This window comes from Mustela nivalis (genome assembly GCF_964662115.1).
Source record: "Mustela nivalis genome assembly, chromosome: 1".
NCBI lineage: Eukaryota > Metazoa > Chordata > Mammalia > Carnivora > Mustelidae > Mustela > Mustela nivalis.
In genome coordinates, this window is record NC_139020.1 from 160664782 (window position 1) to 160678844 (window position 14063).

The 14063-nt window shown below is 47.5% G+C and overlaps 1 protein-coding gene across 4 annotated transcripts in view; it reads right to left on the bottom strand.

Annotated features, from left to right (window-relative positions):
* Positions 1-14063, bottom strand: part of IQSEC1 (IQ motif and Sec7 domain ArfGEF 1) — a 371613-nt gene that overhangs the window by 247436 nt on the left and 110114 nt on the right. For all 4 annotated transcript variants that reach the window (XM_082747285.1, XM_082747295.1, XM_082747294.1 and 1 more), the window contains exon 2: positions 1367-1396. In XM_082747285.1, the coding sequence (XP_082603411.1) occupies positions 1367-1396 (30 nt within the window). The remainder of the gene's footprint in view (positions 1-1366; positions 1397-14063) is intronic.

The window sequence follows — 14063 nt, forward strand, 5'->3', positions numbered from 1 at the left end:
TATCTGATTTTCATTACCCAAAATATAATGTGAGGTACATGCTCACCTGCCCCTTGCTTTGCTCAAGGGGTCTCCTCCCCCATCAGCCCACCAAGGGCACCCTCCCTGGTTCTCACAGCTGCATATATTTGGCAGTGGGGGTGGGGAATGGTTCCAGAATGCCCAGCTGCCCCTCTTCCAGCATCTCCTGGCCTCAGCCATTCTCCATCTCTATAAGTATCTCCTCTCCCCTCTCAGGCCAGTGGCCATCTGCCCTCACTCCACTGGTAGCCCTCATATGACACTCTACTCAGCACCCCTCCCCACACCCTGAGTGGGCCTCTGCTTCCTGCTGGGACCCTGCTCTCCCACAGCCCCCTATTCTGCCTCCCTGGCTTGGGACCACCACGCACGTCTCCTGGGTTAAGCTAACGCTAAGTGCACGGGTACAGAATGGGGTCTCCCTATGCTGCTTCCCGGAACTTCCCCAGGATGTAGCCATGGTCACCCATCTGTATTTTTCTCTCCCCAGGCTGCTTAGAGCACCCCACTGAAGCCAGAATTTCCCAGTTCCAGGCTCAGGATGAGCATCTTGTCTTCCCAGCACTCTCGCAGTGCTATTCAAACCAGCCAGAAACCTGAAATCCCATCTGCTGCCAATGGGCCTGGGTGTCCCTGTGGCTCTTTAGTGGCTTCCTTGCTTCTCCTCCCCTCTCCCACCCTCATCACTAGCCCACCGTCTCCCATCCCTCATGGCCTCCTTGGTCCCGCAACTCAAGCCTTGAGACCTGCCTGGCCCCAGCCCCCTGGGCTGAGGCACTAGCACCCGGGGGATCTGGTTCCTACCAGTCCTACAGTCAGTATCCCCAGTTGTGACCCCACTCCATGATGACCCCCCACGACCCTCCACTGGTGGGGTTGGGGAGAGACATGTCTCAGTTGCAAGCGTCATCTTCTCCATGTGCCATGGAGATACACTGCATCAGTCAAGGCTGGCAGGAGCCCGCCTCTCCACCAAACCTCCTAAGTCAGGTCCCGGGGGCTGTCTGAGCTGAGAAGCTTCCTGTCTTAGATAAGTCACAGTCTAGCCAAACCAGACACCGCCATAGCCCTTGAGGGAACAGCACCACCACAAAGCCAGGTGACTCCCCCAGGAAGGTCACTCTAGAATCAGCACCCTAAACCAGGGCTCTTGCTGCTCCAGGACACGAAGCCAGCAGAAAGAGCATGGCCAAGGTCCGTGGGGGGCAGACCAGGGCCGGGGGCGGCAAGGGAGCAGGGCTCTGACCTGGTGAGACCTCATCAGAGAGAAATTAAAGCACATGGTTTCTGGAAGCCGCCCTCTCCTCGGACCCAGACACACAAGTGGAGGCTGATGAACACATACCTGACACTCCGGGAACTTTCTCCTTCAGACCTGCAAAGAGAGAGAACACACACTTAGAATGCAAGGAAGTACCCTCCACTATGGGGGATCCGCATGAGGACCTTAGATGTGGGAACCCACGAGGTCCCCAGGACCCTGAGAGCCCTTCTCCAGCCTCAGCAGACTGCTCCCAGGTCCAGCCCCCAGGGCGTCCCATTGTCAGGTTTTGACCTACAACTCCACCCTGAAAACCACCTCCTCCTGGAAGCTTGCGGCTTCCCAACCTCCTCCAGGGCACATCACCTTGATTATAATTGTCTTCCCAGGATTAGAACATCCCAGAAGTTAGGGAGCAACCCCAGAACGGGGCCTGTGGCTCCAAAACTCTGTGCCCTGGGTGCTGCGAGGCAGCGGTGGAAGGAATGAGTGAGCGGGGACGGCGCAGCCGGCCTTCCTGCGTCCCCTACTTGGTATTTCCAGCATAGAGCCCACTACCGGCTCCATTTTCAAGTACCCAGAAATCAATTACACCACTTTACAAAGGAGACAAGCCTGAATGTCAAGGAACTGGACAATTAGATCGTATCGCGCACACTTGAACTTTCACGGAGACTGTGAAATACACGGCATCCACTGACAGTGGTGCCTTTGAGCTCAGCAAACCAAAGGAAAGGGACTTGGAGATTAAACTGCTCACAGCGAAGGGCTTTAAAGCCATGGCCAGGCTCCCAGGGTCTGATGGAGCAAAGGGCTAAGAGCAAGCACATTCGGGAATCTAATCCCTGGAAGTCCCAAATTGGATTTTACTGCCAGTGAGCTAATAAAAACACACTTAACCCAAAGTCTTTTTTTTTTTTTTCAAATTGCCCTTTTCAGTAATTTTACTGACTAGCTGCATACGGCCCCATCAGCACTGAAGCCCAGAGGAACGGCTTCTCTCACGGAGCTGGACTTGCTGATCTTACGAGACCATCCCGTGTCCTTTCCTATGTCTGCTGTGTCAATGACAGATTCTACCCAGGCTGTCTTTCAAGCTAACTGATGGCCCGGCGCAGGAACGTTTCTCCAGGATGCCATAAAGGGTCCTCAACATCACTAGCTGCTGGCTGTCTGGGAGGTTCCAGCTGTCCCCAGCTCTCAGCCAGCTATGCAGCACCTGCCAGGGCCATGGGCCATCTCCCCACTCAGCCAGTACAGAACGGGAAATAAGAGCAGAGACAACCAGCACTCGGTCCTTACACAGTGTCAAGCCCAGGGCCCGGCCCTGACGTGTGCTACTGATTTTCACAGCAAGCTGGCAGGCCTGGCATGGTCCTCATTTGCCGAAGAGGGACTGAGGCTCCCAGAGGCAGTGTAAGTGCTCAGTGGCAGGACCAGCCATGGAGGAGGCTATTTCCTGTCGCCCCTTAATGGGAGACAAACAAACCACATCCTTCCATCCCGTTAGAGGTCAGGATGGAGTTTCCTGGGGTGGTAATGGAAGGGGGCTCTGGGGGTTTGCGGGTGCTGCTCATGTTTGGGTCCTGATCCAGGTCTTGGTTACCCAGGTGCAAAATAATGATTAATAAAAAATATATATTTGGTCACTCAGATCACCAAAATGTATTTCTCATATATATTTGGTCTTGGTCCATAGTTCCCCGCTCACCCCAAAACTTGCAAATTTCTTCCTTCCTTCCTTTCTTTTTACATTTATTTATTTATTTATTTATTTATTTATTTATTTATTTATTTAAGAGAGAACACACACTGGAGGGGAAGGGCAGAGGGAGAGGGAGTGAAAGAATCTCAAGCAGATTCACTACTGAGTGCTGAGCCTGACCTGGGGCTCGATCCCAGATCCCAGAGATCATGACCCGAGCTGAAATCAAGAGTCAGACTCAATTGACTGAGCCACCCAGGTGCCCCCAATCCCTTGGAATTTCTGAGCCATGAGAGCAATGGAAACATGTTTTGTTCTACTATTTGGTCTCTAGTCCTCAGTCCCTGAAATCACTTCAGAGCACACCAATTCAGGTGAAACAAATGTCTTTTCATTCCTAATAAGCCCCTTTCCACTGTAACTAGGTTCATGTTAATGTGGTGACTTTTGGAAAGCACCTAGGGATGGGGGCTTGTTGCCAGGGGAACCAACCAAGAACAGAGGGTTGGAAGTTTCAGTCCCACCTCCTGACCTTCTGGGTGGGAAGAAAAGGCTAGAGAATGAATCAGTCACCAACAGCCAATGATGTAATCAATCAGGTCTATGTAATGAAACCTCCATAAAAACCCAAACAGAGGGGGTTCAAAGAGCTTCCAGCTGGTAAACACACAGAGATTCAGGGACAGTGGCACGTCCAGAAGGCAGGGAAGCTCTACATCCCCTCCCCGTTCCCTTGCCCTGTGCATCTCTCCGACCTGGCTGTTCCTGAGTCACGTTCTTTTAGAAGCAGCCAGGCTCTAAAGCTAGAGTTCCACTCTAGCAAATTAATTGAACCCGAGGGGGAAGTCACGGGAACCTCTGATTTATAGCCAGGCAGTGAGAAACACAGGTAACAAGCTAAGCTGGCAACGAACGGGCGTCTGAAGTGGGGGTGAGAGCAGAACTGAGGACCTCACCTGGGGGCTCTGAGGCTCTCTCCCAGTAGAGAGGGACAGAACGGGGCTGAATCCGAGGACACACAGCTGGTGTCAGAGAATGGCTTGGTACTGTGGGAACTCACCGCCCCCCCCACACACATGCTGGAACTGGGTACCGGAATCTCTCCTGGGAGGCCCACAGGGGGAAACCCACCCTGCTGCACACTTTTGACACAAGTGTTTTCAGGATATGTACTGTTTTGTTCACAAATTGGAGAAAGTATCACATGAAGGAGAAGGGGGGGGGATAGGGAAGATAAGCGGTGAGTTGATAACTGGTGAAGTTGGATATACGGGTGGGGAGGGGTTCTGACCCTGTTTCCCCTACTTTTGAGTGTGTTTGAAATTTTCTACAAGTTTAAAAAACACAGTTTTTGTAGGATGAGCCAGTCTGGAGATAGAACATACAGTATGGTAACCACAGGTAATAATGCCAGACAGTATACCAGAAATTTGCTAAGAAATTTCAGGGGCTTGCACCACAGAAAGCAAAGACAATTATGTGAGGAGGGGAAACCTGGTAATCAGCTTGCCTATAGTAACCATTTTACTGTATACGTGTACAACAAAACACGTGGTACACCTTAAATAGATGCCATTTTTATTAAAAAAAAAAAAAAAAAGAAAAGACAAGGTCTGTGATGTGAGTGGCCAGTGGCTGTACCTGGACTCTGTGACTTTTGTCACGGCAGAAATGACGCCCCTGCCCGGTTCAGCCCTAACTTTTGAGACGACTGGCAGATTTTGCCTTCTTGCTCTTAGAAACCGACTGCCATGCTAAAAGGAAGCCCAAGCTGCCACATGTAGGAAGAAGAGGAAGATGGGGAGGGGGAGGATGAAGAGGGGGAGGGAAAGGGGGAAGGCGCTAAGCCATCAGCCCCAGCTGAGCCTCCAGCTGCCGGCCACTGTGAGCAAAGCCTCAGCTGATGTGACACAGAGCTCAGAAGAGCTGTCCCTATGGGTCCTGCCCAAACTGTGAAATCCTAGTAAAGAAATGATGACTGTGGTTTCAAATCACTAAGTCTGTGAAAACCCAAATGCTGCCCCACTTCTTGCCCTAGGAATGTTCCAGTCCCTCAAATCCCCCTCAGCCCTGGTATGGACTGAATGTTTGTGTCCCCCACATGCATACGTTGAACCCTCCCCTCTCCACGCACAGTCTGGCTATACTTGGAGATGGGCCTGTAAGGAGGAGTGTAAAGTTTAGTGAGGCCCCGGGGATGGCGACACCAGAAGAGGAAGAGACACTGGAGCTTGCTCACTTTCTGCTGTAGGAGGACACCATGAGAAGGCAGCCCACTGCAAGCCAGGAAGAGAGGCCTCAGCGGAAACCAACTCTGCCAGAGTCTGTCCCAGGACTTCCGGGCTCCCTAGCTGTGAGAAAATCAACATCTGTCATGCAAGCCGCCCAGTCTCATGGTCCTATGGCAGCCAGAGCTGACTATCACCCCCTCCAGCCTCAGGGCCTTTGCACACTCTCTTCCTCCCACCTGCAGTGCTTTATGTACTTAACACCCCATGACCATCGGTCACTTTCTACCACCGTGTCTCTCATTTGGCAGGGGGGCATCTCCGCCCACCTTCTGCAAACTCAGCCAGGCCTCCCTCCGCATTGGGCCTCTCAAGCAGTCTGCCCCTCCCCCACAGCAGGGGTCAGTTTGCCGCTAAGATTTCTTTGGATAATGGTTCGATGAATACTGCTCCTCGTTTCCCCAGCTCATCCAAGGGTCTGGCACACGTAAATGCTCCATGGTAGAAAAGATGGTGTTACCCAGGAAAGTAAGAGCACCCCCTGACCCACAAGAGGCACAAGCCATGCCCCAAGCTGGAATGTGTTACAGCAGGAAAATGGATGAATGTGGCCCATCCACACAAAACCAGGGACACCGAGCAGCCAGGATACCACACAAGCTCTGGCGGTCCCCCAGCAGCAGGGGGAGTGGCCTACCCAGTCACAATCCCCCGGACAGAAACAAAACAGGCAAAACTCAGCGCTGCAGCTGAGAGGTGCCCACCTGGGAGTTAAACAGTGAAGCCAAGCAGGGACATGACTGTCACAAAAGTCAGGGCACACATCACCTCCAGAGAGGACTTGCTGTCAGAGGATGTGCTTTCCAGGCTGCTGGGCCTGACTGGTGAACACAGGTGCCCACATTGAAGTGAGTCTTTACACTGACCCCTACACGTGTGTCTGTATACATTTTGTATGTCCTCTGCATGTGTAAGTCACAATTTCAAAATGGGAAACGTGAACAACTGTTCAACAAGGTGATGAGTTATTTTAAAAGTGGAGACAGAGTCCCTGCTTTGTTCCTCAAACCTCCAGGCCTGGGGCCATAGGGGGGGATCAAACTCCATGCCCAAACTCCCCCGTGCACTTGCTGGTAGCAGAGAGAGTAAAATGAAAAGCAGATTATTTCCCAGCTACGTGTGTTCCAGATGCCTGAATGTAAACCCCTTGTTCTAGAAGGACTGTGGACTCCCTGCCCAGCAATTCGAGCGACTTCAGCACACAGGAACTCAGGTCACGCCCCCCTCACCCCCCATCCCCCACCCTGTGGCTGGCAGGTGATGGAGACCAGAATGTCCCAGAGAAGTGTGTGCTGCTTCCCCCACCAGCGAACGCAACAAGGTGCGGATAAGCGCTCTGTTAGCTGGAAGACGCTCCAGATTTGTCCACAGGAAGCCACAGAGGACTGAGGATCCCCAGGAGCTGTGGTCGAGGTTCTTGTTTTGTTTTCCGCTGTATCAGAGCCGTAGCAGAAAAAAGCAAGCAGGGGCTGTGTGTGTGCACGTGTGTGCCTACGTGCATGGGTCCGAGTGCCCACGGGCATGGGTGCGTGTGCACACGTGTGTGTGCGCGCATGTCTCCCTCTTCATCTCCATCTCGACCTCTCACGCTGCCTTGCCTTGTGAGCAGCCGTGGAGAGACCCACGTGTTGAGGACCAGAGGCGGCTGCCACCAGCCACACGAGTGAGCTTACAGGTACTTTTCCCAGGCCCTCGGCTGGTGCAGCCCCAGCCAGCGGCTTTACTGACAATCTCAGAGTCCCTGAGTCAGACCCACCCAGCTAGGCTGCTCCCGGGCTCCTGACCCACACACACCAAGATAAGAAACAATTGCTTCCGTAAACTGCTAAGTGTTGGGGTCGTTTGTGACGCAGCAGTAGAAAATCCTCCTCCTTCGCATCACCCAACTGGGTAGCCTTCCCTCAGTCCCATTTGAAACGCTCTTATTTGTGCCTGTTTACTGTGTCTGTCTCCCTCAATAAGGGAAGCTCCACGAGGACAAGGGACTTGTGAGGTGCCCTGCAAAGTCTCCCGTGCTAAGACGAGGCAGAGTGTCCTGGTTAAATGGTTGAGTTGCAAGGATGCAGACAGGTTGAAAGCCCATCATACTGGGATGTCCTATGTCTGAGAAGCCAGGACATACCAGGGAATGGGACCAGACCCTGAGTCAGACTTTTCTGGTCCCAGCCCCAGTGCTGCCCCTTATTGCTGCCAAGCAACCTCGGAATGTCACTCAACCTTTATGACCCTCAGTTTCTTCACCTGTGGACTGGGGATGATAAGAGCACCCAGGAGGCTATAAGGAAACAAGGCGCATGCGTGACTCAAAGTGGTTGCTTGATAAAGCTGCTTCTCTCACCACCTGCCTGAAGTATAATTTGAGAATTCGAGCTCCTGCCGCTAGGCTGCTGGGCAGCTGCTCACGGGCAGACCCATGGTGCAGGAGAGAAGGGTGATTCTCTAGTAGAGGATGTATCCCCATGCTCCAGAGCCCAGCAAAGGGCCTGGCACCCAGCAGGCTACAGGGGGCAGGGGGACGTTTGTTGCAAGAACCCATGATGGAGCTGATGGCAAACTCACACACTAACAGCAGCACCCAGCAGTCCCCTTTTAGACCAAAGGTGGCATATCCGGAACCACATGTTCATCTTTGAACCCCACAGCATCTCATCATGGTCTTAGGGCATGAGGTGGGGAGAAGGCGCATGGAGGGTTAGGCAGAATTCTGGGGAGGGTGAGGTCCTGTGGCATGTGTGACCATGGCATCAGCGTGGGTGAGGTGGCAGGTGGTTGACAGCATACTGGAGCTCCTGGTTCCCTGCCAGAGAGGGTGAGAACCCAGAACAGGATGACGTTACAGATTGGTATGAACAGATGCAAGGTCACAGACGCAGCCTCACACCTACTCAACCAACGCCTGGAGCCGGCATGAGGCTCTATGTGTGCGCATGCTCAGGCCATGATGCCTTCGTTTGTGTTGCCCCAGATGCACTGGAGGTTAGGATTCTGGTGCCAGGAGTTTATATGGGAGGGGAAGGCAAGGGGGTAGGGAAGTGAGACGAGGAAGAGAAGGCAGCTCATCATGGCTGTTGATCACGCGGCCCACTATGCATAAGGCCAAAACCATGGCCAAGAGGAAGCTGGTCCACCAGGAAGCCCTGGAAGCCAGAGCAGAGCTCTCCTAGCCAAGAGGCAAGGCAGCCAGGGCACCGCTTGAAGTCTCCTGGAGACACTAAGTTTCCACGCTAAGTGGCCAAGAGGTCTCCAACAAACCCCCAGGCAAGTCAAGCCAGTGTGTACTGAGGAGGCTGGGGCTAGGGCCTCTGGTGACCGGTGCTCTCAGGACTACGAGACAGCTTCCTGATGTCCTTATGACAACACAATGGATGACTGAGCCTTCAGGTGGATTTCAGAAGGTCAAGGGTATAAGTGACCATTTTTGTTGTTCTTGTTTTGATTCTGTGTTGGAACTTGCAGACTGATTCATTAAACATGCATGCCGATCCCCTCCTTCCATGCCTTGTGGACATTAGGCAGCCTCTGGAAAAAACGGAAATCTACATTCCCAGACACCTTGCAGCTGGGGCTCTGCAGGCGGTCTCAGCTGCTCTGGGCAGATGCCTGCCTGAGGTGTGGAAGGTGGATGTGAGCACCATGCATAGTCAAGATGGAGTGCCTGGCTGGCAGGGAGTAGAATCTAGTTCTCCCACAGCAGCAGGCTGAGCTTCACAGGCAGTGCTATTTCCATGGCAACAGTCTCGGGTGAGGTTAGGTGATTGTCCAGGCCATGTCATCCCTGGTCATGGTGCATCAAAGTTGATTCCCCTTGTAGTCCTAGAATCTCAGTCTGAACACCCAAGAATAATTCTCACTCTGCTCAAACCAGAAAGACTGGATTCTGGTGTCTGCAACGAAACACTGAGACTGGCCCATATTCAGATGCTGAAATCACCTCTATTGTTGTGTTTTCTTTTCTTTTTTTTTTTTTTTTCCTCACTTGGAAGAAATACAGAAAAGTTTAAGAAAAACAAGCAAAAAATCATCTGTGATCCCACCATCTAGGTTTTGTTTTCTACCTTTTTATATAATCCAAAGACTGTGGCATCCTAAGCCACCTCTGTTCAATAATAAATTAACAACAATAGAGGTGATTTTACCACCACCAAATGTGGTTTATAAATGTGTCCCATGACCTTATTCCTGAGGCCTCGAGCAACCTGGACCAAATTCTCTCTCTCTTTTTTTTAACCGCCTTGAGGTATGACTGACCTGTATTTAGCATATACAATCTGATGACATAGGAGATAAGTAACATCCGTAAAATCATGACTGCTACACCATAAACACATCCATCACCTCCCCTACCCTCTTTATTTTTTTCTGATAAGAACACAGCCTAAAATCTTCCCTCTCATCAAAAGTTTTATGTATATAAAATGGCATTATTAGTGACAAGCACTGTGCCACATGGATCTCTAGAACTTACTCATCATGTATACCTGAAACTCTGTTCCTTCCATTTCTCCCTCTCTGCAGGCCCTGGAAACCACCACTCTACTCTCTTCTTCTATGAATGTAACTATTTTAGCTTCCTCATGTAAATGGTGTTCTGTAGCGTCTGTCCCTCTGTGTCTGACTTATCTCACTTTGCACCATGTCCGCCGGATTCATCCATCTTGCTGCAAATGGCGGGAATTCCTTTTTTCTTTTTAAAGATTTTTTTTTTTTTTATTTGACAGAGAGAGATCACAAGTAGGCATAGAGGCAGGCAGAGAGAGAGAGAGGAGGAGGAAGTAGGCTCCCTGCTGAGCAGAGAGCCCGATGCGGGACTCGATCCCAGGACCCCGAGATCATGACCCGAGCCGAAGGCAGCGGCTTAACCCACTGAGCCACCCAGGCGCCCCCCTTCTTTCTTTTTAAAGGCTAATACTCCATTAAGATTCTACACCACATTTTCTTTCTTTTTTTTTCTACATCACATTTTCTTTATCTGTTCATCAGTCATACACATTACATTGCTTCCAAGTCTTGGCTATTGAACAATGCTTCAATGAACATGGGGGTGCAGATATCTCTGAGATGCTGATTTCTATTCCTTTGGGTAGGTACTAAAAGGTGGGATTGCTGAACCATATGGTAGCCCCCCCCCTTTTTAAAGATTTTATTTATTTGTCAGAGAGAGAGAGCATGTGTACACAAGCAGGGGGAGTGGAAGGCAGAGGGAGAAGTAGGTTCTGCACTGAGCAAGTAGCCTGATGCAGGACTTGATCCAGGATGCTGGGATCATGATCTGAGCTGAAGGCAGATGCTTAACCGACTGAGCCACCCAGGCATCACAGTAGCTCTTAATTTTTTGTCTAATTGTGGTGCCAGGGTAATGTTGGTTTCATAAAGTAAGAAAAGAAGTATTGTGTTTCTTTTTCTAGTTTTTGGAAGCATTTGAGGATTGGTATTAATCCTTTGAATGTTTGGTAAAATTCACCTGTGAAGCCATCTGGTCCTATTTTCCTTTGTTTGGAGGTGTTTGGTTACTGATTCAGCCTTCGTATTTATTATCAGTCTGTTCAAATTTTCTTTTTCTTCCTAATTCTGCCTCAGTGGGTTGTATGTTTTTATTTATAAACATTTATTCATTTCTTCTAGGTTGTCCAATTTATTGGCTTGTATGTGTTCCCAATACTTTATCTTTTTTTATTTCTGTAGCATCTGTTATGATGTCTTCTCTTCATTTACAGAGTCCTCTCTCTTTTTTTCTTAGTTTTGCTAAGGGTTTGTTGATTATGTTTCTCTTTTCAAAACACCAAACTCTTAGTTTCATTTATTTTTTTCTACTACTTTTCTATGTTCCATTTCATTTATTTCTCCTCTGATCTTTATTATTTCTTTCATTCTGCTAACTCTAGGTTGTGTTTGTTCTTTTTCTACTACCTTACGGTATAAAGTTAGGTTGTTTATCTGAGGTTTTTTTTTTTTTTTTTTTTTTTAATAGGGGTGTTATTAGGTAACTCTTAGTACTGCTTTTGTAAAGTTTTGGTATGCTGTATTTTCATCTTCATTTGTCTTGAAGTTTAGTTTCTTCTTTGATCCAGTGGTTGTTCAAGAATATGTTGTTTAATTTACACGTATTTGTGAACTTCCCCATTTTCTTCAGTTACTGATTTCTAGTTTCATTTCATTGTGGTCAGATACCTGAGATGATTTTCATCTTGTTAAATTTGTTGAGACTTGTTTTGTGATCTATTTTGTGATTTATCCCAGAGAATGTTCTGTGTGTGCTTGAGACGAATGTGTATTCTATGCTGTTGGGTATTCTGTATATGTCTGTTACATACAGTTGGTTTATAGTGTTGTCCAAATCTCTGATTTCCTTATTGATCTTCTGTTTGGATTTTCTGTCCATTATCAAAGTTGGGTATTGAAGTCCCCCACTATTATTAAATGCCTATCTATTTCTCCCTTCAGATCTGTCAGTTTGCTTTATATATTTAGGAGCTCTGATGCTGCGTGTGTATATAATTGTTACATCTTTCTGTTGCACCAATCCTGTTATCATTATATAATGACCTTCCCTATCTTTTATACCATTCTTGATTTAAAGTCTATTTCATCTCATATAAGTATAGTTACCCTTGCTCTCTTTGGATTACCATTTGCAAGGAGTATCTTTTTTCTAGTCCTTCACTTTCAGCCCTGTGTGTCCTTAAAGCTAAAGTGAGTCTCTTGTACAGAACATATAGCTGAAATCTGTTGTTTTATCCATTCAATCTTTCTATGCCTTTTGATTGGTGAATTTAATCCATTTACACTTAATTATTGATAGGTAAGGACTTACTATTGATATTCCATTCATCATTTTCTGTCTCTTTGGTAGTTCTTTTGTTCTTCTCTTACTCTTGCTGTCTTCCTTTGTGATTTTATGATTTTTTTTGTATTAAATGCTTTGACTCCGGGGCGCCTGGGTGGCTCAGTGGGTTAAGCCGCTGCCTTCGGCTCAGGTCATGATCTCAGGGTCCTGGGATCGAGTCCCACATCGGGCTCTCTGTTCGGCAGGGAGCCTGCTTCCCTCTCTCTCTCTCTCTGCCTGCCTCTCCATCTACTTCTGATCTCTCTCTATCAAATAAATAAATAAAATCTTAAAAAAAATGCTTTGACTCCTTTCTCTCTTTTTCTTTTGTGTGTCTTTTTTTTTTTTAAGATTTTATTTATTTGACACACAGAGAGAGATCACATGTAGGCAGAGAGGCAGGCAGGGGAGCAGGCTCTCTGCTTAGCAGAGACATGGGGCTTGATCCCAGGACCCTGAGATCATGACCTGAGCAGAAGGCAGAGGCTTCAACCACTAAACCACCCAGGCGCCCCTCTGTGTATCTTCTTTAAGTATTTCCTTTGTGGCTACCATGAGGCTACCATAACATCTTATAGTTATAACAGTCCATTTTATGCTGACAACAACTTAATTTCAATCACATTTACACTTTTACACAAATTTTACACTTTTACTCCCCCACACATTTTATGTTATTGATACCAAAATGTGCATATTTTATATTATGCACCCATTAAAAGATCTTTGTAGTTATAGGTGATCCTTAATACTTTTCTTTTTTAATTTTTATACATGGGTTAAAAGTGATTTATGCATAATCATTACAGTATTGCATTGTTATTTGTCTATTTATTCACCCATGCCAGTAAGATTTGTACTTTCATAAACTTTCATGTTGCTCTTTAGTGTACTTTCAACTTGACAAACTCACCCTCAGTCTTCTTATAAGACAGGTCTAGTGGTAACAAACTCCCTCAATTTTTGTTTGTCTGGGAAAGTTTTGATCTCTTCATTTTTAAAAGACAGTTTTGCCATGTATAGTATTTTTGATTGGAAGATTTTTTTTCTTTCAGCACTTTGAATATATCATTCCCCACTTTGCTAGCCTTCAAGATTTCTGCTAAAAATTCAGCTGATAATATTAATGGAGTTCTCCTGTATATGATGAGTTGCTTTTCTCTTGCTGTTTTCAGGAATTTCTCTTTGACTTTTGACAATTTTAATGTGCTTCAGTATAGACCCTCTTAGATTCAACCTATTTTGTATCTTTTGGACTTCATGAATCTGGATGTCCATTACTCACCCTATATTCGGGCAGTTTTCGGCTGTTACTTCTTTAAATAAGATTTCTTCCCCCCCTTCACTTTCTTTTCTCCTTCTGGAACTCTCAGAAGGTATACTGGTTAGTTATATTGGTTTTCTCGATGGTGTCCCATAGGCTTTCTTACCTCTTTCTTATTTTGATTCTCTAAGTAGACAATTTCAAATATCCTGTCTTCAAGTTCACTAATTCTTTATTCTGCCTCTTCAGGTCTGCTTCTGAGGTTCTCTACTGAATTTTTCAGTTCAGACATTATATGCATTAGCTTCAAAATTTGGGTTCTTTTTTTATGGTTTCTCTTTGTTGAACGTCTCATTTTGAGCATGGGCTGTTTTTCTGCCTTTTTAGTTGTCTATCTGTGTTCTATCATAGTTCAGTGAGATTCTTCAAGATGATGATTGCTAAGTTATTGCAAGGCAATTCAGAGATCTCCATTTCTTTGGGGTCAGTTACTAGATCCCTGTTTTCTTCCTTTGGTGCTGTCATGTTTCCCTGATGCTTTGTGATCCTTATAGCTTGTGTTGGTGTCTGCACATTTGAAGAAGCAGTCATCCCTTCCAGTCTTTATAGACTGGTTTTGAGAGGAAAAGACCTTCCCAGACAGCCTCCTAGAGATTCTGCTGCTATCCCAAAACTTTACTATGGATATGCCTACTCCACTC